Raw genomic sequence first — 26,585 nt, 5'->3', positions numbered from 1 at the left:
CACAAGAAAATAAGCCACGGCTAAGGCTGTATTTCTGGTGTTAAACTTCGCGGGGCTAGTTTTGTGCACCGAGGTGGATCCGGCTGTTTGGGAGCCAGATCTCCTTGGGGTCTGGCCTGGTCGGTTCCTGGAAAGAGACGCTGCCACCAAGGTTTTGGGTGGCCATGAAGTCGTTCCCGTGGCGCTGTTCACCTACCCACTCGGGAAAGCGGTGGGTGTCAGACTTCCGAAGCTGGGCAGCCGCACGACTCCGTCTACACTTCAGCGGCACCTGGGATTCACAGAGGATCCACCTGCCACACCACACGGCTGCGCACCGCGGCACTGCGCGGGCAAGGAGGCAAGACACACATTCCTTTACTCTAACTTAGTGCTTAAAACCAGAGGTTGGCGCTCATCCCAGAGAAAGCCTAAATGACCTCCCTGCCTCCAAGTCTATTTGCTTTTTTGCGGTCTTTCCCAATCCACATGTGCTCCGGACTGGAAAGCCGGGGCCCCCAGAGATGAGCGCCCTGGTGCCGGGAAGGCGTGAGTCGCGGGAAAGGCCGGCGTCGCAAAGGCCACCACCTTCTCGCTAAAGCTGTGTGATCTGGGGCGAGCCAGGGAAGATTCCTCTGAGCTACCAGGTGCTCCCACATATAAAGTACCCCCAGACCTTGTCTCGTCCACGCCTGAGAGAAGTACGAGGAAGCAAAGCATGGTGTAGAGATCATTCATTCATTCATTCTTTCACTCGTTCATTCAAAACACTTCTACGGACTGCTCCTGGCCGTGAGGCACGTTGTCGTGCACGGACAGGGCACCAAAGCCGGGCTCCGGTTTGCCAGAAGCTTCCAGCTGAGCATCGGGGATGCAGCATGTGGAAGAGAATATGAAGCGGAATGTGTTTAAATGCCGTGAGAGACACATAGAAGGCTCTGGAAGCGCAGAACAGAGATGAGTCCCAGCTGCGAGGCACGTATCAGGGAAGGTCTCTTGCAGGAGGCAGGATTTGAGCCAGGCCTCGAAGAGCTGGTTGCATTTGGACACACGGAGATGAGCGGGAGCAAAGCGGGCAGGGTCAGCCAGGAGACACAGACAGGAGGGGCAGCACAGGGCAGGATTCAGGATATAAGCAGCTCACCAGAAAGCGTGACTGCGGGACTTTATAGCAAGGGGCCTCTCCATAGCTCTAGACGGTTCCCGAAGCACTGGGTCAGCCATTACGTTGTTTCACACAACATACATACCTAAGTCTTAAGATTCTAATCGTTTGTTTTCATGCAGCCTCAACTAAAGGAATTAATGTGAATGTCCTTTAAACACCGTCAAATACTCCACCAAGTAAGATATGGATACTTTTACCAGTGATTTGAAAGTCTCAGAAAGTAGAGTATAATTCCATCAACGGTATGTATCAATGCCATGTTCCCCCTACCCCCTACCCCCTTCCCCCTTGCTTGATAAATAATACTGTGAGAGCACTGGCGACGCCTGGTTCTGACATTGCATATCCACGGCCCTCAGTGGTCAGTTCTTAGAAAGACAGCTACAACAAGAAGAAATTCACGTGGACGCCCACCGATGCAGGATGACTATTAAAAAGGGACCAGAAGCGCACCACAACAGTGGGGGGCCCCCGAGGATTTGTGGCCTACTTAAGGACGGCTGGACCCCAGTTCCCACCCCACAACCTTGTCATGCTGTCATGAGGAGGCAGAATCGAACTCTCCTTCCCTGGAATCCAGGCAGGGCTTGCGATTCTCCTGGAGCCCACGGAATGCGGCGGAAGTGATGCGGCGTGACTTCCACGGGAGGCCATCAGCAGTATGAGCTAGACTCACAAGGAGTTGTGAGCCGCCATGTGGGAAGTCTGAGGCCGCCTCGCCAGTGAGAACCCCTAGCTACCTGGAGAGGTCAGGTGCCACTGTGTCAGCAGACAGGCCCAGATGACGTCCCAGCTGGCGTGGATACTAACTGCCCGATGGCTCCTGCCACGGGCCATCGGGTCATCTCAGCCTGTGAGCCTTCCTATCTGAGGCCGCGCATGACGGAACAGAGACAAGCACTCCCCGTTGGGCCTGCTCTGCATCCCTGACCCACAGGCTCTGCCACCACAAGAAAATGGTTGTCACAAGTCGCCAAGTTTTAGCGTCATTTGCCACACAGCAGTATTAAGTGGAGTCTCAAATTGACCTGTAACGGTTCACTTCTTTTAAAAAATACCTAAAGTAAACACGACAAAAGGCTAACATCTGTTCATTTTGGGTAGTGGTGTGTGAATGTTTAAGTCGTTCTTTGAAAAATTTTGTATTTTTTAATGGAAAACTTCCCATGAAATACATTTGTATTTCTAACGTGACATACAAATTGCCAAGATTTCCAGTAAATTTCTAAGGGTTGATGTTAAAAAAAAAAAAAAATCTAAAAGACTCACATGTAAGGCTATTGGCATTTTATTTGGTTCTCTTAAGGATTCAAAAATGGAGATGAAATACCTATAAAGTGGCCCATGAGAATTACAAGCACATGTCACCGGAATTGCTGTGCTAATGGTTCCACAAAGTAGTAAATTCCGACATTGGTTCCCATGACTCACTTGAGTGGAAGAGTTTCGTAATAGCCTGGAAAATGTCAGCACGCTACGACAGCATTATTTACCAGATTTTTTGAAATGCTAATGGATTTTGGCCTCGTGTCGAAAAGGTTAAACAAGTAAACACAGGCAGTCAGGGATAATTTGTCAACATGCTAAGTCAGGCATTGAGGCTTGGGCTGTTTCCAGACAGAGCGTGGCTGAAAAAATAAAGAACAATGAGAAAATGAAATCACCGATATGAAAATCTCCTAAGAGCATCTACATTCCACGCAGGCACTTGGAAATAACAGCAGTGGTGGAGATAATGGGTTACAGGAGAGTTAATCTAAATTATTTCTACTAGATTGAATATTTTCTGCAGATGTCTCCAGATTTCAGAGCACGGTTCCTGGAATTGTGCGGGAACCAGCAGATGGGGGTCCGCCCGGCTGTACCCATCTGTTTGGGTGTGTTGGCTTCAGCAGGCAGGGGGCTGAGCGGGCAGAGGTGGGACAGAGGTGCCTGGGGGCACAGGATGAGCAAAACAGTGAAATATGAATAGGTCCCTATGACAGCCGGGTCACTAACAGTATGAATCATGCCCCTCCCTCAAGCACAGGTGACACTCTGGGGGATACATGGGACCAGGGAGGAGGCTTGAACGAACAGCAGCCCCCGGGATCTCCGGAACCCCGGTAAGAGCAGATTCTGGATGGTGAGGATGGAGAGAGCACAGTGGGTGGAGAGGAGAGTGAGAACGTGGGGGCATTTAGAGCGAGAGGCCTTTCAGGAAATGAGCCTCTAGGGGGGAAACATGGACCTCAGCTGTAGAGATATTCGGGCATCAGGGAGGGTGTCCTATAGATGAGATACACTTGAGCACCTTTAAACGTGGATGGGGAAAGATGCCAGTAGAGGACACCAGGAGACAGAGCAGCGGTGGAGGGGGCGATCACCTCAGAAGTGGGCACGGCGGAGGGGACAGCCTTCCGTGGGGAGGGGCGTCAGGCGGCTAGGATGGGAGCTGGCACGGGTAAGTTCCTATAAGTGGCAGGACACTCAAGAAGCTTCTTGTCCCAAGTCTTCTATGTCTGGGCAGTGGAAAGTGAAGGGACTTGCTAGGAGGGAAGGTCAAGGGTGGGTGTGGGGAGGACAGACGGTGGAGAAGGAGTCTCCGGAGGGAGGGAGGCTGCCCGCCAGCACCGGAGGCCCAAGGACCGGCGAGGACCGTGCTCAGCCAGCCAGGCAGGCGTGGAGAAGGGGAGCAGAGCCGTGCAAGATGCGGGCTGCAGAACTGGGCCTGAATCTAAACAGGATGAGAAGGAAGAGGAGAGATGGTCCTGGGGGCCCGGGGGCCTTCGAGGGGAGGAAACAGAGACAGAAAGCTGGAAGAACACAAGGTAGGGGGCACCCCCGCACCTACGATGTGCCTGGCACACCCTGGCCACTCCAGAGACAGTCCCTCCAGAACCACATTCCAGGGGCTGACAGGACTCTCGGTGGCGCTTTCAGGGGTGACTGGTGGGGGAGACCACACTGGCAGAGCACAGGAAGGCATTGGACAGTCTGCTCCAGGCACGTGAGATCAATGCCAGACGGTGGTACCTGAACTTCATTTCATAGACAAAAGGGAGGCTTGGTTGCTCTGTAAATAGAACCGTGCTGTGACCAATATGCTGTGTGCATAAGACCCATCTGGCGACATCGGGCTAAAAGAGAATATGACTGAGAAAGAAGGCACATCAGTGAGTAGTAGCTGCATTTTTAAGAAGAACCAAACCTCATATGAACCTTACTTGAAGACAGTCATTGTTTTCCATTCAAGTATAAGGTTAGCCGGTCACCATCCTCGTGAAAATTCATGAACTAAAGCCAACCTCCTTTTAGACCAAGTGGGTCTCAAAGTGTGGTCCCAAGGATCCACAGCATCAGCAACAGTTGGGAATCCAGATTCTCGGGCCCACCCCTGCCCGACTGACTCAGAAACTCTGGGGTGGGGCCCAGAGATCTCAATCCCCACATGCCTTCCAGGTGGTTCTAGACTCTGAAAGCCACCGTTCTGGAGTCAGGTTGGTAGAGACAGGTCATTGGCTTGGGTGAGGCTGACCTCAGAAGGAATGCAACTCACAGTGGCCCATCTTCACAGCCTCAGTCCCATCCTTCGGAAAACAGGAAAATAACAACGACTTCTGTCATAAGGCTATCTTGATGCTAATATAATACATTCAAAGTACCCAGAACATATCTAGCTCTTATGTTTTTATGACTGAAATAAAAGTCAGTGATCAAAACAACCCCACCTAGTACACAACCTCAAACACATAAATAAATGGTTCATGAATCACGTGAGGGCATCTCGTCACACAGTTAAAAAAAAAATCACTAATGTAAAACAATATAAACTGGACAATGCAAAATGTAATACGGTCTCTAACACATGTAAACTGACTCTAGCTATTAAAGCCGGGTCAGATTCAACCCTTAATTCCTGCCAAGCGGACCAAAATCGCCTTTTTGATTATTCAGAGCAAGCCAGGCAATTATAGATCCAGCTTTGTTTTCTGACCTTGCGTTGGGTTGAAGAAGAGGCGTCTTGTCACCTCTGACAGTTTCCAGACTGGATGCCCTTGATGCTAGAGGCTCCTTCTCCCCAGGTGATTTTCTCTAAACAGCCCCCTCTTTTCTGGAGGTTTCTGGGTAGGCCATTAAGTGCTTGTGCTGGATAAGAAATTATCAATACTGTTCTCTCACTAGCTATAGGATTTCACAACCTTGCATTAGTGGGCCTTATGGAGAGCTTTTTCCTCTGCTGAAAACCTGGTCTTATTTGCACACTGTAGTTTTTGTAGATTTGCCTGGTTTCTTGGCAATCCTATCAAGGTGAACAAAACAATTGCGGTTACTTTGAACAAACCATGCGCATTCTGTTTATCCGTTCTATTTTATTTTACTTTATTTTATTTTGTTTTATTTTATTTCATTTTGTTTTTGAGAGAGAGAGAGAGCTCAGGTAAGGGAGAGGGGGGAGAGAGAGAGAGAGAGAGAGAGAGAGAGAGAGAGAGAATCCCAAGCTGGCTCCATGCTTAGTGCAGAGCCCAACTAGGGGCTCAGTCTCACGACCCTGAGATCATGACCTGAACTGAGATCAAGAGCCAGAGGTTCAACTGACTGAGCCACGCAGGTGCCCCTCTGCTCATCAATTTTAAGTGCAGCATGACCACAACGTTAATATGGCCTTACCTCTATTTTAGCGCTGACTTTGGCAAAAGAAGATCTCCATTAAGAAAAAAATGTAAGCAACAGCAACTAAAAGGTCTCTCCTTTCAAGGCCTTGGTGTAGGCGGTCCCTGCTTTACAATAACCAATTTTGCACGCAAAGGTTTTAAACATACGATTGCAATCGTGCAATATGCACACACTTGATAGCCCAGCCCTTTGTTTTAACTTAATATTGTCTCCCCAGCATGTCCGCATTACGATGCTGTAAATGGTTTTATCATCTCTGCTGTATCATATCAAATGGGTACACTATGTTTATTTAACCATATTCCCCTCTAATACACAACCAAGTTGTTTACAAATTTTCATTTTTTATACATCTTGTGAATCACTTTTTCTGCTTGTAGCGTGCTCGAGGTGACCAACTGTACCGGCTTGCCAAGGACTCTCCCAGATCCGGCACCGAATGTCTTACATCACAGAAAACCCCCTCAGTGGCAGGCAAACTGGGACAGCTGGTCCCCCATGGAGAGCCCCATCTGCGAGCTGTAAAGAAAATGGGAGCTAGAATGCAGAACACAGTATCGGAAGGGGAAAACTCCACAGGACAAGTTGGGGATTCAAGGCGGCCCCATGCAAGGAGGCAGGGGGCAAGGGCATCTGACATGAAGCCGGGCAAAACACGGTGGGAGGGGATCCACCACATGCAGGCGTTTGGGAACAGAGAGCCAAAAATCCAGTGAGTAGTGTCCTACTAGATTTCGGGACAGTCTGTGCAGGAAGGAGCTAGTGATCTACTGGTCCCAGTATCAGACTGTCTCTGCAGTCCTCCCATCTACTATTCCTCACTTGCCTCCTGACCTGGCCCTGTGGGAGCTCTGACCACCTGACGCCCCTCCCCCACCCCTCCTACCCCCCCTCCCCCTTCGCCCCCCACCCCCTTCTCAGCTCCTGACCTCCTGCCCTTGCCCTGCACCTCCCCCTCCTACGTCAGAGCCCCACGCGCCCTCTGCAGGATAACCTGAAAGCATGAGCCAGTTAATGCCTGGGGCAGGAAACTTTGACCTCAGGGAGGCGGGAGCCAGCGGATAAATTCTTCCCCTTCCCACCCTCTCTGCTCTCTGTCCCTCGTCCTCCACCTGATTCTCGGGGGCAGGGTGCACAGGGGCGTGAAGGGTGTAATGGTGAGGCCGCCTGCTTCCTTCTCCCCTTCTTCACCCTCCCTGCCCCCACCCCTGTTTCCTGGCTGTGCTAAGGCATGAAATAGCACATACACAAACCCTCGTCTCAGGCTCTGCTCTCTGGGGAGCCCAGGTGAAGACGGCACCTCACTGCAGAACCAAAAGACAAGGAAAGAGGGCAAATCGAAAAGGACAGTGATGACAGACTACAGCATCCTGTTTCTGGAAGACCTGCAGAGTTGCCCAGTCGCAGGACTTCAAGAACCTAGTGCCCCCGAAGATTCTGCACAGCATCTGCTACCTCTGCTTCCCAAATAGGAAGATGATATGATCTTGAAAGACAAAAGCAATGCCTGAAATTCTATATCCGAGAACGCAGAAAAGCATAATAAAAACTGTGGATTAAAAAGCAACATTGGGAATGCACTACTGGACTTGATTGAATTATTACATTTTATATTAGACTTCTGAGATGGAATCTGAGGGACATCTTCCATGTGACATGTACAGGAAAGACCCACTTGTGCCGCAACGGTCTGCATCTGGGGCACAGCATCCCCAGTGACCGCTGAAATCGCCTGTCTCTGTCCTTCAGCAGTGCTGTCTCCGATCCCTGCAGGTAGACAGCTCCGGGGACATCTCTGGCCAGCTGTCACAGGGGACAAAGACACAGGTGGTATCCATACACTTGAGATGTATTCAGTCTCTAAGGTACAAATCTACACATAGATGTACATGATGTTCCATGGTGTACTGAAAGCTAACAAAAAGGCTGAATGAGCATTTAGGAATGACAAGTTCCCAACACCTTCCCAGGAAAATTTCTTACATACACTCACACGTGGACCTGACATTTCAAACTCCCAGGTTTTAAAACACTGGTAGTCAAGATGGTTGTTTTGTTTAAAATATACAGTTTTAGATCTGGAAGGGATCCTGGGGAATATTCATCCTGTGTTTTTCCAAATATTATTTTAGAAGAACTCTAGCTCCCCTCTTAGAAAACAGAACAATCTTAACACCAAGAGAAAAATTACTTTGCTGAAAGGGACGGACGTTGCAAAGCCAAGGACTGGCAAGAACACAGTTTGCAAGAACCCTAGTGAGACCCTGTCGATATTCCTAGGTTACGGACTGATCCATTTAACAGACCAGGGGCTGGGTGATTTCTAAGACATCTTACGAGGCCCTTGAGTGTCTTTGGCAGAAAAACCCATTTCTTTCTTTTTACCCCCTTGTCCCTTTTGAGCCTCAATGGAAGAAGGTTGGGTTAATTATAATGTATTCTAGTCATTGGTTATACGAGACCCCTACCTTATTTTTTTTTATCGATTCTATTTTATCGCTATTCCTATTTCCATCCCGTCCCCACAAAGGAATTATACTGATGTGTTAAGGTGTCTCTTTTGGCTCATCTTCTTATACAATCTATATTCTTTTGTGTCCACATATGTTTAGTGTTATGTAAATGGTATTGTATCCTATACCTCACTCTGCTTCTTACTTTTTATTCTGCCTGAGGCTTTATGGACCATCCATCATGCCATATGAACATCTAACCCACAATTTCTGACAACCGCATGGGGCGTATCCACCGCATCTGACATTCCCTCTCTCCCAGACTGCCTCCAACTCTCGGTCACCCAAGTAATGCTGCAGAGAACATACCTACCTCCTGATGGATGGGTTTGAGAGCTTCCTTTGGGACTTAATGCACAGGAGTGGAATTGCTGGGTCACAGTATGGGGACAGCTAACGGGCATCCGCGGTTCCAGACTGTGATGGAAAACAGCTGCACATGCCCTCCAGCAGGCATCCTGCCAGCTACCAACCCTTGGCACTGCTGGGCTTGTAGTTTCTAACCAGCCTAATGAGTGTGAAGCGCTATCTTGGTTCCATTTTTATTTCTCTGATTACGAATGGATCTGCATTGCTTCTTACGCTTAATGGCCTTTTGGGTCTACTTTCATGAAAGCTGTCTCTATCCTTTGTCACTTCTCCTACCAGGCCTGTTACCTTTGTCTTACTGATTCACGGAAGCCCCGTTTAGATTCTGGAGACATCGATTAACTTCTTATTGGTTCAGACATCAAAAAATATCTTTTCCTGGCACCTGAGTGGCTCAGTTGGTTGAGTGTCTGACTCTTGAGTTGGAGTCAGGTCATGATCCCAGGGTCTCTGATCCCTGCGGGTAGACAGCTCCGGGGACATCTCAGGCCAGCTGTCACAGGGGACGAAGACACAGGGGATATCTGTACACTTGAGACGTATTTAGTCTCTAAGGTGCAAATCTGTGCATAGGCGTCGGGCTCCGTGCTGGGCAGGGGGCCTGCCTGGGATTCTCTCTCTTTCTCCCTCTGTCCCTCTCCCTCGCTCGTCCTTGCTCTCTCTCTCTTTCTCAAATTAAAAAAAAAAATCTTTCCCAGTGATCCAGACATGGGACAAGTTACTTAATCTCTCTGTACCTTACTTTCCTTCCCTACAAAAGAGCACCTGCCTCCCAGGGTGCGTGAGGATTAAACGAGTTGACTGTTTACTACGTTTTCCGGTAATTTAGTAAGGAAAAAAGTCTCCAAGCAGTAATGTGCATTAATAACTGTAAGGTTATAGTTACACGTAGTATATTACAGCACGGCTTTGTGTCCCTATCAGGGATTAAGCTACTTTCATGGATTAAATTTTCATGCCTATTCAATGTCAGGGGACTGGACTGCTTAATATAGAGAGCAATTTAGCCAAATTCACTCAACCTGAATCCTGATATTCCTGATTACTGCCCCCCCCATCACTGCTCTGTGCTCATTTCACAGACCGCAGGGGGGCTGGGGGGGTACCCTTTTGGTCTTTTCTCTCTGAGGCCACTTTCTCATGACAGGACAAGCAAACTGTGATATCATTTAGACTTTGAAAACGGCCCCCAAACATGAGGCAAATGTGTCTTATTGACCCGACCAGAAAGTTGGCATGAGCCACAGCGGTGCGTCCCAACACAGCACCTCTGGGGAACCTCTGCCGTCCTGATTTACTGAAGGATTTCAGGGGTTTGTGCATGAAAACACGCGACGGAGAGGGCTTCGTGGTATAGTGATGCCTTAGTCCTTTTCTTTCCAAAATCCTTCATCAACGAGCAGCCAGCACAGGAGGCAGTAGGCAGAGCCATGTGTGTGGCTCCGAGTGATCACGGACAGTGAGCTACCCCCCCCCCCCGCCCCCAGAGCCACAGGGGGCCCAGGGAAGTGGACAGATGCCAGGCTGCCACCCCAACTGGCCAGAGAAGAAGCACATTCTACTCGGGGGGGGGTCGCAGGGCCTCAGCGTGTGCCTCTGGCCGTCCTCTTTCCCTCCCCAGGGGCTCTCCTGGCAGCAGCCTGCTCTCTGGGGGCACAGAACGCATCAGTTCCAACCAACACACAGCTCACACCGTCACTTGTCTCCCACAGTGCCACCACCGCGAATAAAACAGCCATAACTTCAATCAGGAGAGCTCTCTTTTACGTGAAACTTGAGAAAAACATCTTTACCTGCTGCCGGGTTTTCCGCCCGCACCCTGCAGCGCCCCGAGATTTCCCCAGTTTCAGGGAAGTCCAAGGCCCTGGCCCGGCGGTGCTCTGCTCTGCCTGCGGTCAGAACACAGCGTGGGGCCTGAGCCAGTCTGGGCTCCTCACCCCCAGACCAGACCAGGCGCACCCAGGCCTGGGAGGCCACCTTTAGTGACAAGAGCAAGACGAAGGGAATCAGTGGAGCTCTCTGACGGGGGGAGGTCGCAGCTGGAGAAAGGAGCCTTGGGAAGTTTTGTCAAAGCTCGGAGCTCTGGCCTCGTATCCTGGATCTTTCCTCAGTCTTTATTGCTAAGCCCCAGCTCCACCAGCTCCAGAGGGTGGACCCCTGCCATGTCCCTTAGTGCTGGAATCTTGGTGGTCTGCCAGACAAAAGCTTTCCTCGGACCCAGGGTTTGCCATTTCCTCTAATCCCCAGACCCAGGCTGCCTCTCTGTGTAGACTTCGTGAATATCTATAATCGACAACTACCACCAGAGCCAGGCACTCAGCACTTCCCAGGGGCCAGCGCTCCGTGCCAGCCTCTCAGTGGCTAGTTTTCCCGTTTGTAAGAATCTGAGCCTGGGGGGTGTTCGGGGGGCTCAATCCATTACGCGTCCGACTTCAGCTCGGGTCATGATCTCACAGTCTATGGGTTCGAGCCCCGCGTCAGGCTCTGTGCTGACGGCTCGGAGCCTGGAGCCTGCTTCGGATTCTGTGTCTCCCTCTCTCTCTGCCGCTCCCCAACTCGCTCTCTCTCTCTCTCTCTCAAAAATAAATAAACATTAAAAAAAAAAAAAAGAATCCAAGCCCAGACACATGTCAAACTAAGCAACTTGCCATCTTCACACAGCCAATGAGCCTATATCCTTAGCCACGTATTCAACTTTAGAGACAGGCCACACCGCACCGGTTCAGGTCTGAAATCTGATCATTTCTTCACAGCATCTTGCAACCATAAATGGCCATTATCTAATCATCTATATGGTTTGGTAACACACCTGACCTGCTTTCATTTAAAGTCGTCCACCCTGGAGGGGGCGCCGTCGTAATCCTACAGGGGTGCGGGGGTGACAGAGGAGAGGAGGACCCAGAGAAATCTGTCACACCATTCCCAAGTTGCCGAGACACGGCGACACGGAGAACTGCTGCGGGGCGGGATCCTGGAGTAATTTCCCGTCCACGACAGAACCCCTGAAATTCCTTTCTCTCTTTGACTTTTTAAAAAGTTGGTGCCGCATTCGTTTTAATGAGCTTCCCCCTAATTTTCGCCTCGACCCTCGATATTTAATACGTTCAGTTATCCCCGTGGCTTCCATGCGCGTGTCGGCTGCCAACCACGCACTTGAGAACAGTGCACGGGAACAGGTGTCTCCCGAGTGTCGCGGTTAGAACAGCATCCGCATCGAACGTACAGCCCGTGAGCGCCATGGCCTCCCCGCCCCCCCCCCCCCCCGCATAAATGTGCCACCGTCTTCAGAACCAGAGGCCCTGGCGCCTCTCCCTTCTGCTTACGTCTCCGAGGCCTCAGCTGGTGGCGTCCTTTCCCCGGGGACGGAGACACACACGCTGTCTTTCATCCTGTGCCGCGGGCCGCACGGCACTTCCAGTTGGCCGAAGCCCCTGAAATCAGAGCCACCCTGTGCGTACGTGGGACTTAAGCCACAACTGAAAAAGGCGTCTGAGACGTGAGCCGCTGTCGAGCAGGGAGGATGGACAGCGTGTAGGAGAGGAGCCCGGGAGGGGGTCCAGGCTGCCCTGGGGAAGCGCTGTCTTCCCTGGGGGGGGGGGGCAGTCCCCTCAGCCTCCTTGGCTCACGAGGACACGGGCGGTGACCCCAGAAACCCGACAACGCTACCGGCAAAAACTTTCAAAGCCGTCGGACTTCGCTAGGACCCAACAGTGTCACGGGCCCCGGTGCCTTAGAGTCAGGGCTGGTTTTTCTGTGTCGCTTCCTTCTTCTCTGGCCAGCGGGACCCGCCAAGGCCCTGGCTTCGTCTAACTTCACCTAACCACGGGCCTTACTTGGGTCTCTCGTGCTGGGCACCGCGGTGCCGGTGGCGTTTCACAGAACACCGCCACTTTCCAAAGCCGCCCCCGTGTGACACCGGCAGTAATGAAGTCAACTTTCGTTCCAGACCAAAGAAACTTGCATCCCATATTCTGAAATGCTAATGTAGGTCTTGAAGATGAAACGCCTATTTCTGCGTTACGAAGTCAAGAGCAATTAAACAATTCTGACTGATGATACAAAAGAAACTCTCTCACCGTGAGCCCTGGTTTGCCATCACCTGCACCTGTGAGGAAGTGCGCGTCTAACTTCCCAGGTGTTTTGAAGCCTGTCAGAGTGGGTCTCTGAACTCTATTCTAAGGAACCAGAAAACATGGTCTCCCACACTCACCTTTGGGTTTTATTACAAATCAGCACAGCGTAAGTTAACAAACCCCATAAAAGAAATGTTGCATGCCCCTTCAACGGATGCAACCTTGTCAGGATTGCTTAAAATACTTAAATGTTTTGGCATGTTCAATGTTAAGTTTCATGGTTGAACGTTAATGATCAGATCACTGAGGCCAAAGGGTGTGAGTACGGACAGGCTTGTGAAGCTCTTGTTCATTTTCCCATGTTACTGTCTCAACTCCCGGCCCCAGCCATCGCCGTTCAAATGGAAAGCCAGAGACCCACCTGTCACTTGGTCATCTCCCCTGCTCCTGCCCCACAGCAGGAGTCACCTGCCTCCCAAGACCAGATCAGACAGCATCATAATCACCTTCGTTTCTGAAGTCTAGGCTTGCACTCCCCCCTGCCTCCCCCTGGGGGTTTTCGTTGTGTGCGTGGCCCGTGGCATGTCCCTTTCAGATTCTCCACGAGGCCCTGGGGTCTGGGATCAATGTTGAAGAAGGCAGGACGGGCACCTTCTGCAGGGTGCAGGGACAGCCATCGACCACATTCCCCTGTGCTCCTGTGGACGTCACTCACGGCACATAGCATGCCCGCCCGAAAGAAAGGCGCCCTGGGGAGGAATCCATCCTGATTTCCAGAAACTAACACCTGTAGGCTTTAAGTTAGCTTCATTCCAAGACACTGGAATGTGACGACGCTGAGCTCAGGGTCAGGGATTAAATACACCAGGAGCCTGATAACGGATTTGGTCGTGGAAGGATAGACACGGAGGAACCTTGGAAATGCACTGGCAATTAATTGACAGAGGTCCACAGATGTGGCCCGCTGCCCCCGGTGGCTCACAGAAACCTGCGACGGGGTTCCGCACCCTGGGCCAGGTTCTCCTTCTACCATGCCGTGTGCTTCTCTGATTCGTCAGAGACCACGGTCTAAGCTTTTAGAAACTCTTCAGCAACGATCACTACGCTCGTTCCGTGGCTTTCATTTTTCATCTTCCCGAACACAGCTTTTGAGGTGAAATTACTGAAATCAGTCTTACACTTGGGATGATGTGCTGCCTCAGGGCCCACACTGTCGGCAGAATTTAACTTTAAAGAATTTGTTAGGGGCGCCTGGGTGGCTCAGTCGGCTGAGCGGCCGACTTCGCTCGGGTCACGATCTCGCGGTCCGTGGGCTCGAGCCCCGCGTCGGGCTCTGGGCTGACGGCTCAGGGCCTGGAGCCTGCTTCCGATTCTGTGTCTCCCTCTCTCTCTGGCCCTCCCCCCGTTCATGGTCTGTCTCCCTCTGTCTCAAAAATAAATAAAAATGTTAAAAAAAAAAAAAAGAATTTGTTAAAATCACATTCATTATTCACCTTCTTATTAGGCCCTAAACCGCATCCCTCGCTGTTTCTCTCTATTACTACTCAACAGCCAGCCCCAAAGTTGCTTTGCTTTATTGCAAGCATGGAATGGTTAGGGGCATCTGGGGGGGCTCAGTCGTTTAAGCGTCCAACTTCAGCTCAGGTCATGATCTCATGGTTCGTGAGTTCGAGCCCCGCGTCAGGCTCTGTGCTGACAGTTTAGAGCCTGGAGCCTGCTTCGGATTCTGTGTCTCCCTCTCCCTCTGCCCTTCCCCTGCTCGTGCACTGTCTCTGTCTCTGTCTCTGTCTCTCTCAAAAATAAATAAACATTAAAAAATTAAAAAAAAAAAAAACAACAAGCATGGAACAGTTAGAACCCAGCAATCCTTGAAAAGCCACGTCACTGATCTCTCACCCGGACACAATGGCATTAACCATTATTTATCATTCTAAAAAGCGATACCAGGAACTTTAGAGAACTTTCCTCATAGAACAGAAATAAACTTTCTTTCTTTTCTGTGGTTCAGGAAAGGGAAAGAGGAGGAAGAGTGTTAGAAAGGTTTTATTTGGTTCTGAAAGGTAGGCAGTGTCTGCCCTCTCCACAGCTTTGGGGGGCTCAGCCCTGTGTCTCTGAACCGTTGAGAGCCAGGCCCCCGTAAGCCCCTTGCTGAGCCAGGCCCTGCGCCCGTGTGCAGCTGCTTCTGGAGCGTGGCTAGGTCGAAGACGCACGTGTGCCAAAAAGTGTGCCAGGACAGCTGAACAAATAGCCTTTTCTGCCCAGCGGACGTCAGCACGTAACAATTATGGCCCCGAAGAGCCAGAAGTTCTGTTCCCTGCTTCCTTTCCTGTTCCAGGTCACATCCCCTAAATTAGGATTCTGAGGATGACAGCACCCTCGTGCAGACAGGGGACAGGGGTGCGGTCTGTCGCCCCTCGGCCTCGGGGTGGGGATGGGGGCAGTTTCTGCAGGGCCGTGGCCACCAGAAGGACCTGAGGTTAAGGTTCGGGAAAATTAAAAATGAAAGTCACGGAACGAGCATAGTGATCGTTGCTGAATAGTTTCTAAAAGCTTAGACCGTGGTCTCTGACGAATCAGAGAAGCAGACAGCGTGGTAGGTCCTGAGGTAGGTGACCTGAGGACTCGTCAGACCTCATGGGGTGAGGAGGAGGCCCGTACGGTGCCATCAGTAGGACAACAAGTACCCAGGAATAAAACCACCGACATCTGTGTAAGACCTTCGCTGAAAACAAGACGCTGCGGAGAGAAACTGGATAATGCCTAAGAAAGTGCAACAACACAGCCGTTCAAATTATACCAAATACATCACGTTCAATATATTGGAATTGCTGAAATGTCCATTTTCCCTAAATTAAAACATAAAATTAAAGTAAAAGAGAAACAACAAGGGGCAGCCTGTTTGGGGACGAGAGCTGACGTTAATCTACGAAGGTCAATTTCAGGGTTGGCTTGACCAAAATTGTAACAGGGGTCAAATTTGTCTCTCAACCCTTTTCTCATTGACTCACTAATTTAGCCACAAAAACTACCACGGTGAGATACCACCTCACACCTGTCAGAATGGCTAAAGCGAACAACTCAGACAACAAGAGATGTTGGCAAGGGTGTGGAGAAAGGGGAGCCCTCTTGCACTGCTGGTGGGAATGCAGACTGGTGCAGCCGCTCTGGAAACCAGTATGGAGGTCCCTCAAAAAACGAAAAATAGAACTACCCTGTGACCCAGCAATTGCACTGCTAGGTATTTATCCAAGGGATGTGAAAGTGCTGATTCGAAGGGGCACGTGCACCCCAACGTTTACAGCAACACTCTCAACAGTAGCCAAAGTATGGAAAGAGCCCAAATGTCCATCGACGGATGAAGGGATAAAGGTGTGTGTACACGCACACACGCACACACGCATGCACATGCATACATATACGTAAAACGGAACACTACTTGGTGATCAAAGAGAATGAAATCTTGCCGTTTGCAGCAACGTGGATGGAACTGGAGTGTGTTACGCTGAGTAAAATCAGTCAGGCAGAGAAAGACAAATGCCATATGATTTCACTCACATGTGGAATTTAAGAAACAAGACAGATGAACAGAAGCGAAGGGAAGGAAAAGTAAGAGAATAACAGAGAGGGAGGCAAACCATAAGAGGCTCTTAGATACAGAGAACAAATTGAGGGTGGCTGGAGGGGAGGTGGGGGAGGATGGGCTAAATGGGGGATGGGCATTAAGGAGGGCACTTGCGATGAGCACCGGGTGTTGAATGTATGTGATGAATCACTGGATTCTACTCCTGAAACCAAGACTACACTGTAGGTTAACTAACTTGAATTTATTTTAAATAAATAAATTTAAAAAAAATTACACACCATGTAATTTCATCACATGTATTTACTGAACACGTTCTCAGCCCTCAAGAAACCTGTAGTCCGACAAAGGAGGCAATGATGAGCACAGTTAGCATACAGTGAGGGTGTTGAGGAAGAGGAAGGAATCCAGATACCCCCCAGGGTAGTGGCAGGTGTGTGTGTGGGTGGGGAGTGGAGGGCAGGTGGAAATTATGGAAGGTACTTCTGGAATAGGTAACTCCCAGCTGCAGAAAAAATGGAACAGCCTTATGGAAAAAGAAGAAAGGTATTTTGAGAAAAGGAAACAGCATGTTCCAGAGCCTGGAGAGGACAGCTGGTGGCTGGAGCACTGGGTGCCTGTAGGGCTCTAGATGCCCACAGGCAGGGACAGGGTGGCCTTGTGCAAAGACCAAGGGGAGGACTGTCTTGAAGGAACAAGCTTCCCTACCATTTAATCAGGGACGTGCACCCTACAGAAAATATGCTCAAATGGTGTGTTAGTCAGGGTGGGCTCACATTAAGAGATGCAACAAACAGCCCCTCCAATATCAGTGGTTTAATACAAGAAAGTTTATTTCTCATTAATTTCACACTCCCATGTAGACTTCCTCCCTACAGGCTTTCAGGGATGGATCTCCTTCCATCTAAGGACTCCACCATGTTTTAGGGCGTCAGCATTCTCTGCTGGAAGGTGAGGGAAGCAAGGAAGAGATGGGGATTACCCGGAGGAAGGTTATTCGGGCTCCGGGCCTGGCAGAGTCACATACCACTTCTCCCATCTTCACTGACCAGGACTCTGTCCCATGACCTACTAGCTGCAAAGGAAGCTGGGAAATACAATCTCGTGTGTGTCCAGGAGGAAAGTACAGGGTATTGTCTGCCCTAAGGGCAAATTAATGTCTGAGAGATTTTTTGCTTTATATTTAAAGCCAAGTTTATTAGTGATGTATTATGCTAGACCAGGATTCAGCAAACTACAGCTGCAGGGTCAAATCTGGCACACCACTAATTCTCTCTCTCCCTGCTCCTCCTACTGGTAGGTAATAACACCCACCCATCATCACGGTAGGTGTTATTACGCCCATTCTAGAGCTGAGGACACCAAGGCTGAAGCAGATTCTGTGACTTCTCCTCAAAGTTGAAATACAGAGGAGCTGGCATTTAGGCCCAGATCTATCAAATCCCAAAGATACATCAGAAAGTGTAAATATCAATGCCCTATCTGTTGGATATCCCATTCGGTTGTGCCCCTGCCTCTCCCCAGAGCTCTATTCAGGTTTGCCAAAATTCGCAGGGAGTGTGGTCCAGTTGTGGGCACCCCATCCCAGTCAGTTATGGGATTTTGCTGTCAGTTGCCCATCTCTGGAGAGCCCTAAGCTTCTGCAGATCAACAGTGGCTTTTCACCAGATACAATCTGGGACTCGTGCCTCCAGGGAAAGGGATGATGCTTTTGTCCCAAGGTCTCAGAGTGTCTGGAGGAATGGCACTTGCTTCAACCACACATAAGGCTGTTCCTCTCATGATATTCTCGGCATGCTCCTTATTCATAAAGGAACACCCAGCATGTCTCCACGGACCACCTCCATGGGAAAAATGAAGATTCCCAAACCCCACCTCAGTCCTTTGATTCCAAATCTCTGAATAGAAAGGCAGTGTTCTGGAAGGTAGGTCTGAAACAATATCTAGACCATACATGTAGGTATGGAAATGGAAAATATGAGCTAATGTTAAGATTCACGAAGGGCAGCAAAAGAAGGTCCAACTTGTGTCTAATTAGAATCCCAAAAGGAAAAAACAGAGCATGGAAAAGGTAACACTGAAGAGATAATGGCTGAGAGTTACCCAGGACTTATTAAAAAGAACCAAAATCCACAGTTAAAGGAAATACAACAACTGGTTCATTTAATGAATATTTACTGAGTGCCTATTATATGCCAGATGACTTTAAGAGGCAACATACACCAATCTGGGTAAACAAAAGAAGTACCCACTTAGATACAACCTGGGAGAAAAAGGATGGTTAGATGGTCAGCAGATTGCTCCAAAGCAAAATGAAAGCTTTAAGACAGAAGTAACATCTTCAAAGCACTGAGGAAAAATTGGCAACACAGAACTATTTTCCCACCAAAACCATCTTTCAAGAATAATGGTGAACAATGGCTGGCTTGGTCAGTGGAGCGTGTGACTCTTGATCTCAGGGATGTGGGTTTGAGCCCCCTGTGGGGTGCAGAGATTACTTAAAAATAAAATCTTCTCAGGGCACCCGGGTGGCTCAGTTGGTTGAGCGTCTGACTCTTGATTTCAGCTCAGGTCATGGATCCCAGGGTCATGGGATTGGGCTCTGTGCTGATAGCAGATTCTCTCTCTCTCTCTCTCCCCTCCCCTGCTTGTGTGCGCGCTCTCTCTCTCTCTCTCAAAAATAAAAATAAATAAATAAATAAAAAGATTCCTAACTTGTTGAGGAGAAGTTTGCAGTATTAAATTTAGGCTCTGTGAAGTAAACATAGTAAAATGTCAAGGGTAACCACTGAAAGAATTGAAATAAAAAATCTAAATTCCAAACAAACGAAGGAACAAACTAGAGTAAGAAAAACAAATTGAAAAATCATCTTTTAAAGGAAGGAAAAAAAGCATAGAAAGAACAAGACAAAGAAAATAGTGTAGCGTAACAAGCTCAAATATACCAATTAACACAATGAACATAAAGAGACTAAGCATAGCAGTTCAAAACTAAATAAAGTTATATGCATTTTATAAAAGATACATATAAATATCAGAACATGGGAAGCTTGAAAGTCAGAGATAACATAAAACACAGCAGGCAAATATTAACTGAAAGAAAACTGCAGTAGCTACATTAGTTTCAAACAAAAGAGACCTTAAAACAATATACAACATGGATTTTAGGTAGGGTCCCTACACCTATGAAAGGTTCAATTCAGTATGTAGGTTAAAAGCAAATTCTAAATTTGTAGACAAAGACATCTAATAAAACTGCCCCATGTATGTGACTTTTTAAGTCTGCTGGAAAAATAGGGAGGAACTGACAAACCCACAAACATAATGGCAAATTTCAATACCTGTTAGTTAATTTTGACAGACCAAGCAAATGGAAGTTTAACAGCCTAAGTGACAAGCTTCAAATATGGGGCATCTATAAACCCTACACCCAACAGCTAAAGACTGTACATCGTTGTTGTTTTTTTTTTTAATATTTATTTTTGAGAGAGAGAGAGAGACAGAGCACAAGGGAGGGGGGCAGGGGCCGAGAGAGAGGGAGACACAGAATCTGAAGCAGGCTCCAGGAGCCATGCTGTCAGCGCAGACATGGGACTCGAACCCACAAACTGCAAGATCATGACCTGAGCTGAAGTCTGACGCTCAACCTACTGAGCCACCCACGTGTCCCAAGACTGTACATTCCTGTGGAGCACGCAGGGAACATTTATGAAAATCGACCTCTTAAAGGCCAAAAAGCAAGTTTCGATAAAGTCTAAAGAGGCCGTGTCACACAGACCTTGTTCTCCGACCACTCTAAAGTTAAACAATTAAACAACAATTAAAAGTCAATAATTAAAAGATAAAAGCATCAGCACACAGTTGAAAGTTTAAAACAAGCCTCTAAATAAATCATGGGCCAAAGAGAAAACAACAATGGAAATTACAAATACTGAGGATGAAATATTAAAATTAGCTTTTCAAAACTTGTCGGATACAGTCAAAAAAGTACATAGAAGGAAATCTATAGCTTTAAATATTTATACTAGAAAAGAAGAAAGGCTGAAAATAACAGAGCTATGGATCGAACGTAAATCGGAAGAAGCATACCAAAAGTAAATCCAAGAAACAAGAACAACTAAGAGGAGAAATTAACGAAATGAAAATGAACAGCCACATATTTCGGTCTTCAAAGTAGTAATAAAACAGATGTCCTCCTGGTGAGGTTGATATAGCCAAAAAAAAAAAAAAAAAGGAGGTCCCAATAATATTAGAAATAAAAACAGTACAAAAGCAAGATCTTTCTCAAGTACCCAGAGCAAATCAGAGACTGAGCCCAGACTAAAACGTGGGCCTGGATAGATTTTCTCCAGTTTCCACAGCAGCGCAATTCCATGCTTGACAACAGAGAGGCCAGGATGCCGGCGGCACTGATGTCTGTGGGTTGACCTTATGTCGTGGGACAGACATTCAAGAGGCAAAGCAGAGACACGTGAAGCCCCACAGATCAAAGCAGCCATCACTCTCTCCGGCTACTTCCCTCAAATGGACTTTACTTTTATTGTGGGAAAAAAAAGATCTGGAAAGGAAAAATAAGCATGATTCGGACTATTTTTAAAAGGTGCTCTGAAGCCCAGTTCCTAGTGAGACACTAGAGGGAACTTCCTTTTCTTTCTTCCTTCCTTCCTTCCTTCCTCCTTCCTTCCTTCTTCCTTCCTTCCTTCCTTCCTTCCTTCCTTCCTTCCTTCCTTCCTTCCTTCCTTCCTTTCTTTCTTTCTTTCTTTCTTTCTTTCTTTCTTTCTTTCTTTCTTTCTTTCTTTTTCCCATTTATGGTATACAAGCAAGCATTTAAAAGTCCTAACATCCATTTCAAAGACTCACTCCCTAGGCAATGAATTGAAATATTGGGGTGGGGGGAGGGGGCTCGGACTTCTCTGCATTATATCATGCTTAATTCTGGCCAGTGTCTGACAAGCAGACAAGGCCAAGGTTCAGACTTAGAAACTGCGCTGAGAAAGCTACATGCAGGTGGAAAATCTACTGCCTCGCCTTGAGCAAGAGGAGTAACTGAGGGAGCTGGATTTAAACGGCCCTGCACTTGGCCTTGGCTTCTGACTTCACTCCCCGGAGCCGTTCTGCTTCGAAAGATGGAAAGACAGTGGGTGAGGTGCCAATGTCCATTCTGCAATGTCCACATCAAGGGGAGACGGCCATTCTCATCCGCCGGTCTGGCTGTATGGCTGACCCCGTTCCTGCCACCGGGCAATGAAATACAATGGCAGGTTGGCCCGAGGAATGAAGTCAACACGAAGAGGCCCCCGGGATTTCCTGCAGCTTCTAAAGTGTGAGTGGTTGGCGGGGATGAGGAGAAAGGGGAAGCCTTTCCAAGAACCAAGTCCAAATTGCCTGGACTTTCCCGAAGACTTCAAACGCCGTATGGAGGACAGGAGGACGATTTACACTCACGACCCTTAGATCTGAACCCAACTGGGCTACTTAAAAGGTCTGGGACTCTGGCAGGTCCTTCCACCTCACGTGCCTCTTCTACAAAGCCGGGACAGCGATGTCTCCTCACAGGGGTGCAAAGATGAAATAGAATAGCCAGATAGAGACATCCTGGAGTCTGGTCTGCCCTTCTACCTTCTAAACTCTTGCAGTTCACCCTCTTTCCACGATTAATACGTTAGACTCTGAGCCTATAAAAACACATTGGATACACCGTGTTAACCAAATACAGAAGGATAGTTCCTTGAATGCTGACAGAACATGAAAGCACAAAAACTAAACGGATCCTATTCAAAACCCAAGGCAGCAAAATATCAGCCAGGCAGAACTCTGAAAGCGAATGAGTCACTCTGAATGGCGGAACTTCCTAAATGGATGGGGGGGAGGTGGGGATTCCTCTTAAGAATCAATACATTAAAAGCAAACAAGCCAGAAGAAGCAAACAATTTGGGACTTAAAAAGAAAACAAAACAAAACTCTCCAACATGCTTCAAAGACTTGTCGGTGGCCTTAAGGAGTGCCTGCCATCATTCAACTTTTCCTTGAAGATTTTTATCATTGTTCTAAGCGCACGGAGCAGCAATCCAGCGATACCGCTGATGGACGGCATCTGTAGGACGTCATCCAACCTCTAATTTTACAGATGAGAAAGCCAAGACCAGGGAGGTTAAGTGATCCACTAGAGCCACACAGCTCACTGCAGACAGTGCCACACCGGGTCTCCTGCCCTTCCACCTGCCACGCGCTACCTTTGGGGAGCCACTGACCTTCATAAAACTACCTGTCCCTCCTTGAAATAAGCCCAGATCGCTTGAAACAACTCCAGAACCCCAAATGTTTCTAAAGCATTGGGGCACCAACTCACAGATTTTTACGTCTCCTTTCTCCGGTGTCTAGGGGTCACGTCTGCTCACAGAAACCCCGCTTGAGTGCGTGTGCCTTTAGCTTTAGAGGCTCATCTTATTCTTCATCGGAGGCTTATGTGTCTTCACAAATCAGGTGTCCTCTCTCCAAATGGTATCTTCCGATTTGCCTGGGAAGTAGGCACTGAGCAGCCAGGTGAAGGGCTATACACGGAGCCACCTAACCGGTGCAGCTCTAAGCTAGTACTAGTGGCAATGCCCCGTCCTACCGAAGTCCACCCCCTGCCATTTCAACTATGAGATCCTTAACCACAAGGCCACCATAGTTTATACAGCAGTCATCAGCATCACCCACAGGTTAGGTAGAAATTAAAGTACCCCAAACACACGCACACACACTGCCTGGCTGGGCTGCTGTGAGTTCTACAGCACATAGTACGGGACCACACACGCTTGGCACTCTACAGAACATGCGTGAACTGGGGGCACCTGGGTGGCTCAGTCGGATAAGTGCGGAACTCTTGATTTCGGCTCAAGGTTCGGGAGTTCAAGCCCCACATATGGCTCCCAGTGCAGAGCCTGCTTGGGAGTCTCTCTCTCTCTCCCTCCCTCTTTCTCTGCCCCTCCCCCACTCACTTGCTCACTCTCTTTCTCTCAAAATAGAGAAATAGATTTTTGGGGCCCCCGGGTGGCTCAGTTGGTTAAGCGTCCGACTTCAGCTCAGGTCAATCTCACGGTTTGTGAGTTCCAGCCCTGCATCGGGCTCTGGGCTGACAGCTCAGAACCTGGAGCCTGCTTCAGAGCCTGTGTCTCCCTCTCTCTCTGCCCCTCCCCTGCTCACACGCTGTCTCTTTGTCTCAATAATAAATAAATGTTAAAATTAAAAAAAAAGAGATAAACCGTAAAAAAAGAATATGCATGAACTCAAAGATCAATCACCCCAACACCAGTGACACCAGACCAAAGAACACCATCAACAGTGACACAAGACACACTGCTAGAGCTGAATCTAGTGTTTTCTCCATTATTCATGCAGGTGCTTTAAAATGTTTATGACAATAAAGACAAAAGGTTTTCTTTCCTAATTTGCCTGAGCACATTCAATCGTTTCTTGCAGACATTAAATTGACCTAGGATTGCAGACGAAGTTCAATGAAACTGCTCGTTCCTGCCACCCAGCCCCCACAGAGGCAGCCCTTCCCCCCCCCCCCCCCCCCCCCCCCCCCCCCCCCGCCCCGCAGATAAAGACGGCCAAACTGCCTTCCCAGCCCGGGGTAGGAACGGCCGTGCAGCCAGGGCTGAGGGGCCACGGAACCCCCAATGCACTGCATGCCCAAACACACCTAGGGAAATGGGGGGACTGCCCCCACCTGCCCCAAGCAGCCACTCCCAGGAAGGTGGGAGGGGGTCTGCTTCGTAAGGCTTGAAGCCTCTTCTGCTGCCCTCCTGTAATTTATTAGCAGGGGGAAAAAAGAAAGAAAGAAAGAATTAAAACTCTTTTTTTTTTTTTTTAACGTTTATTCATTTTTGAGAGACAGAGCATGAGTGGGGTAAACGGCAGAGAGGGAGGGAGACACAGTCCGAAGCAGGCTCCGGGCTCCAGGCTCCAAGCTGCAGCACAGACCTTGATGCCGGACTGGAACCCGCGGAGATCACGACTGGAGCTGAAGTCAGACCCTTAACCAACCGAGCCCTTCCCCGGGCGCCCCCGAACTCTCAATTCAAAACCTCAGCTCTCCCAACTTCGCTCCGATGTTGCTCTTTGCCCCCAAAGCGGTTTTACCAAAATCGCGACCCGGGAGAGCCTTGACCTTCGTGCCCTCGCGCTTCACATAATCGTTCGGGCAACCAGGCACCGTCTCGCCCTTCCCTGACCACCCCCCCCCCCCCCGAAGACCACAAAGCACTCGGGCCCTGCCCCCAGCGAGCCGTCCGCCCCGCGGGGCTGCGCTTCTCCGCCGCGAGCCGACCCAACATCGCCCCCCGCGGCGCAAACCCCTCGGGGGGCGACGACGCGCCGCGCGCTGGCCGCTCGGATTCCCCAGGAGGGGCGTGCGGAGCGTCTCCCAACTCAGCATCCGTCCCGGCTTGCGTTCCCTCCCGAAACCCAAGCATCCCCCCACCCCACCCCCCGTCCACTCTCCCCGCAGAGGGACACACACGAGAGGCATTTCCCCGGGCACTCGGGACGCAGCGCTTCCGAGCGCGGGATGAACCCGGTCGGTTCCCCCCCCCCCCGCCCCGAGGCAACCAACAGGTGCCGGCGCCCCCGCGGCCCTTCCCCGCGGCGTCCCGTCCCGCCGGGGGTTTCTCCCCCGCCCCGCCGCCGCCCCCACCCCCACCCCGAGCGAGCCCCGACGCCCGTACCTCGCTGACGATGGTGGAGTGGGCCTGGACGTACCGCCAGCCGCCCCGGCAGGGCACGAGCGGCGCCGAGCGGTTGGGGAAGGCGGCGAGCGGGTCGGCGCAGCTGAGCGCGCCCGCCGCCGCGCTGCCGTTGGCCGCCTCCAGGAGGTAGCGCCGGCAGCCGGCGTCGCCGCCGCGCTCGGGGGGCGCCGTGCGGTTCCACTCCTCCTCCGGGCTCCAGCCGCAGCGCTCGGCCAGCGCGGCGGCGCTCGGCCCGCGGCACCAGTAGCGCTCGGGCCGGCTGCCCAGGAAGACCACGCCGACGAAGAGGAAGGCGAAGGTGACGCCCGTCAGGCACAGCAGCAGGAACACGCGCCGCTGGAAGCGCCCGAACTCGCCGGCCCGCTGCAGCGCCTCGTCGAACGAGGGCATGGTGCGCGACCCCGCGGGCGCGTCCTGCCGCCCGCCGCCCGGCCTCCGAGTGAGCGCGCGCCCCGCCGCCGGCCGCCGCCTCACCCCGCCCCGCGCTCCCCGCCTCACGCCCCCGGGCGCCGCGCCCGCCGCCCCCGCCTCCCGCCCGCCCGGGCCGCGCTCCCCGGGGACGCGCCGGGGGACGCGGCCCGGGACCGCGAGTGGCGGCCGCGGCCGCCTCCGGCCTGGCGCGGGGCTCCGCTCGGTCCCCGCCGGCAGCCTGCTCTGCGGCCGGCCCCGGGGTCGCGCTCCAGAAGGAAGTTGCAGGGTCACCCTCCGGTCTCGGTCGCGGCCCCTCGGAGGCCCCCGAGGGCGGCGTCGGAGGTGGGGGGGAGGGGGTGGCGGGGCGGGGACGGACGCCGCGGGCTCCGGGTCCCGCGCCTGTGCCCCGGGAGACGCCCTCGGGCCCTCCAAGCCCTCGGCGCTCGGGGGCCGCCCCGCGCGACCCGCCGCCGAGCCGGCTCCAGGCGGGATTCGAGTTCGGCGACATCTCGGAGATGGTCCAACTTTTTCAAAAAGGCAGCTGGGCGGTCTACGGAGTCCAAGTGGCTCGTTCGCGTTCCGCAAGTTCAAAGTGGGAGAGGACCTCGGGCCGCATTTGGGGCTCCTTAAGTCCGGGCCTTTGCGACCTACTCTCTTGGCCCGAAAGCGCCCGGAGAGGGTGTTGGTTGCTTTGAGCGTTGTTTTTACCTTCTTGACTCGCGCCCGGAGGTCCGCAGGACTGTGTCCGCACTGGCCCCTGGCGTCCTGGGCCCTGGGCTGCCGTGTCCCGTGCCTCCTGGGTCTTCCCGCGCGGGGTCGCGGGACCCCCGACCCCTGCAGGCGGCAGCCTGGGGCGGTGCTGACCACGCCGCCCCGGTCCACACTGCCCACGGCGTTCACCCAGCCCTGGCCTAGCCTATCTGGCCATGTGTTTTCTCAGAATTTCTCTAGCTCTTCTCCCCAGACCCCACCCCATCCTCAGAAAAGCTTTGTACCCTCGTGTCGCTTTTCTGGAAGCTCCCAGAAGCGGGTAGAGCACAGACACGTTTTGTCCTTCCGGATCAAGGACTCCGGAAGCCAGGTTGCCTCTATGCAGCCCGC

General features: G+C 50.8%; 1 protein-coding gene across 2 annotated transcripts in view; it reads right to left on the bottom strand.

Moving 5' to 3' along the window:
- Positions 1-25,555, bottom strand: part of SLC22A3 (solute carrier family 22 member 3) — a 94,553-nt gene extending 68,998 nt beyond the window's left edge. Inside the window, exon 1 of one of the 2 annotated variants that reach the window (XM_058735834.1) lies at positions 25,053-25,555. In XM_058735834.1, coding sequence (XP_058591817.1) covers positions 25,053-25,463 — 411 coding nt within the window. In that variant the 5' untranslated portion in view covers positions 25,464-25,555. The remainder of the gene's footprint in view (positions 1-25,052) is intronic. The other variant, XM_058735833.1, reaches the window with a different exon arrangement.
- Positions 25,556-26,585: the final 1,030 nt, after the last annotated feature.

This window comes from Neofelis nebulosa, chromosome 6 (assembly GCF_028018385.1).
Source record: "Neofelis nebulosa isolate mNeoNeb1 chromosome 6, mNeoNeb1.pri, whole genome shotgun sequence".
In the NCBI taxonomy this organism is placed as follows: Eukaryota; Metazoa; Chordata; class Mammalia; order Carnivora; family Felidae; genus Neofelis; species Neofelis nebulosa.
The sequence above is the reverse complement of the archived record's forward strand: the minus strand, read 5'-3'. Positions and strand labels throughout refer to the sequence as shown.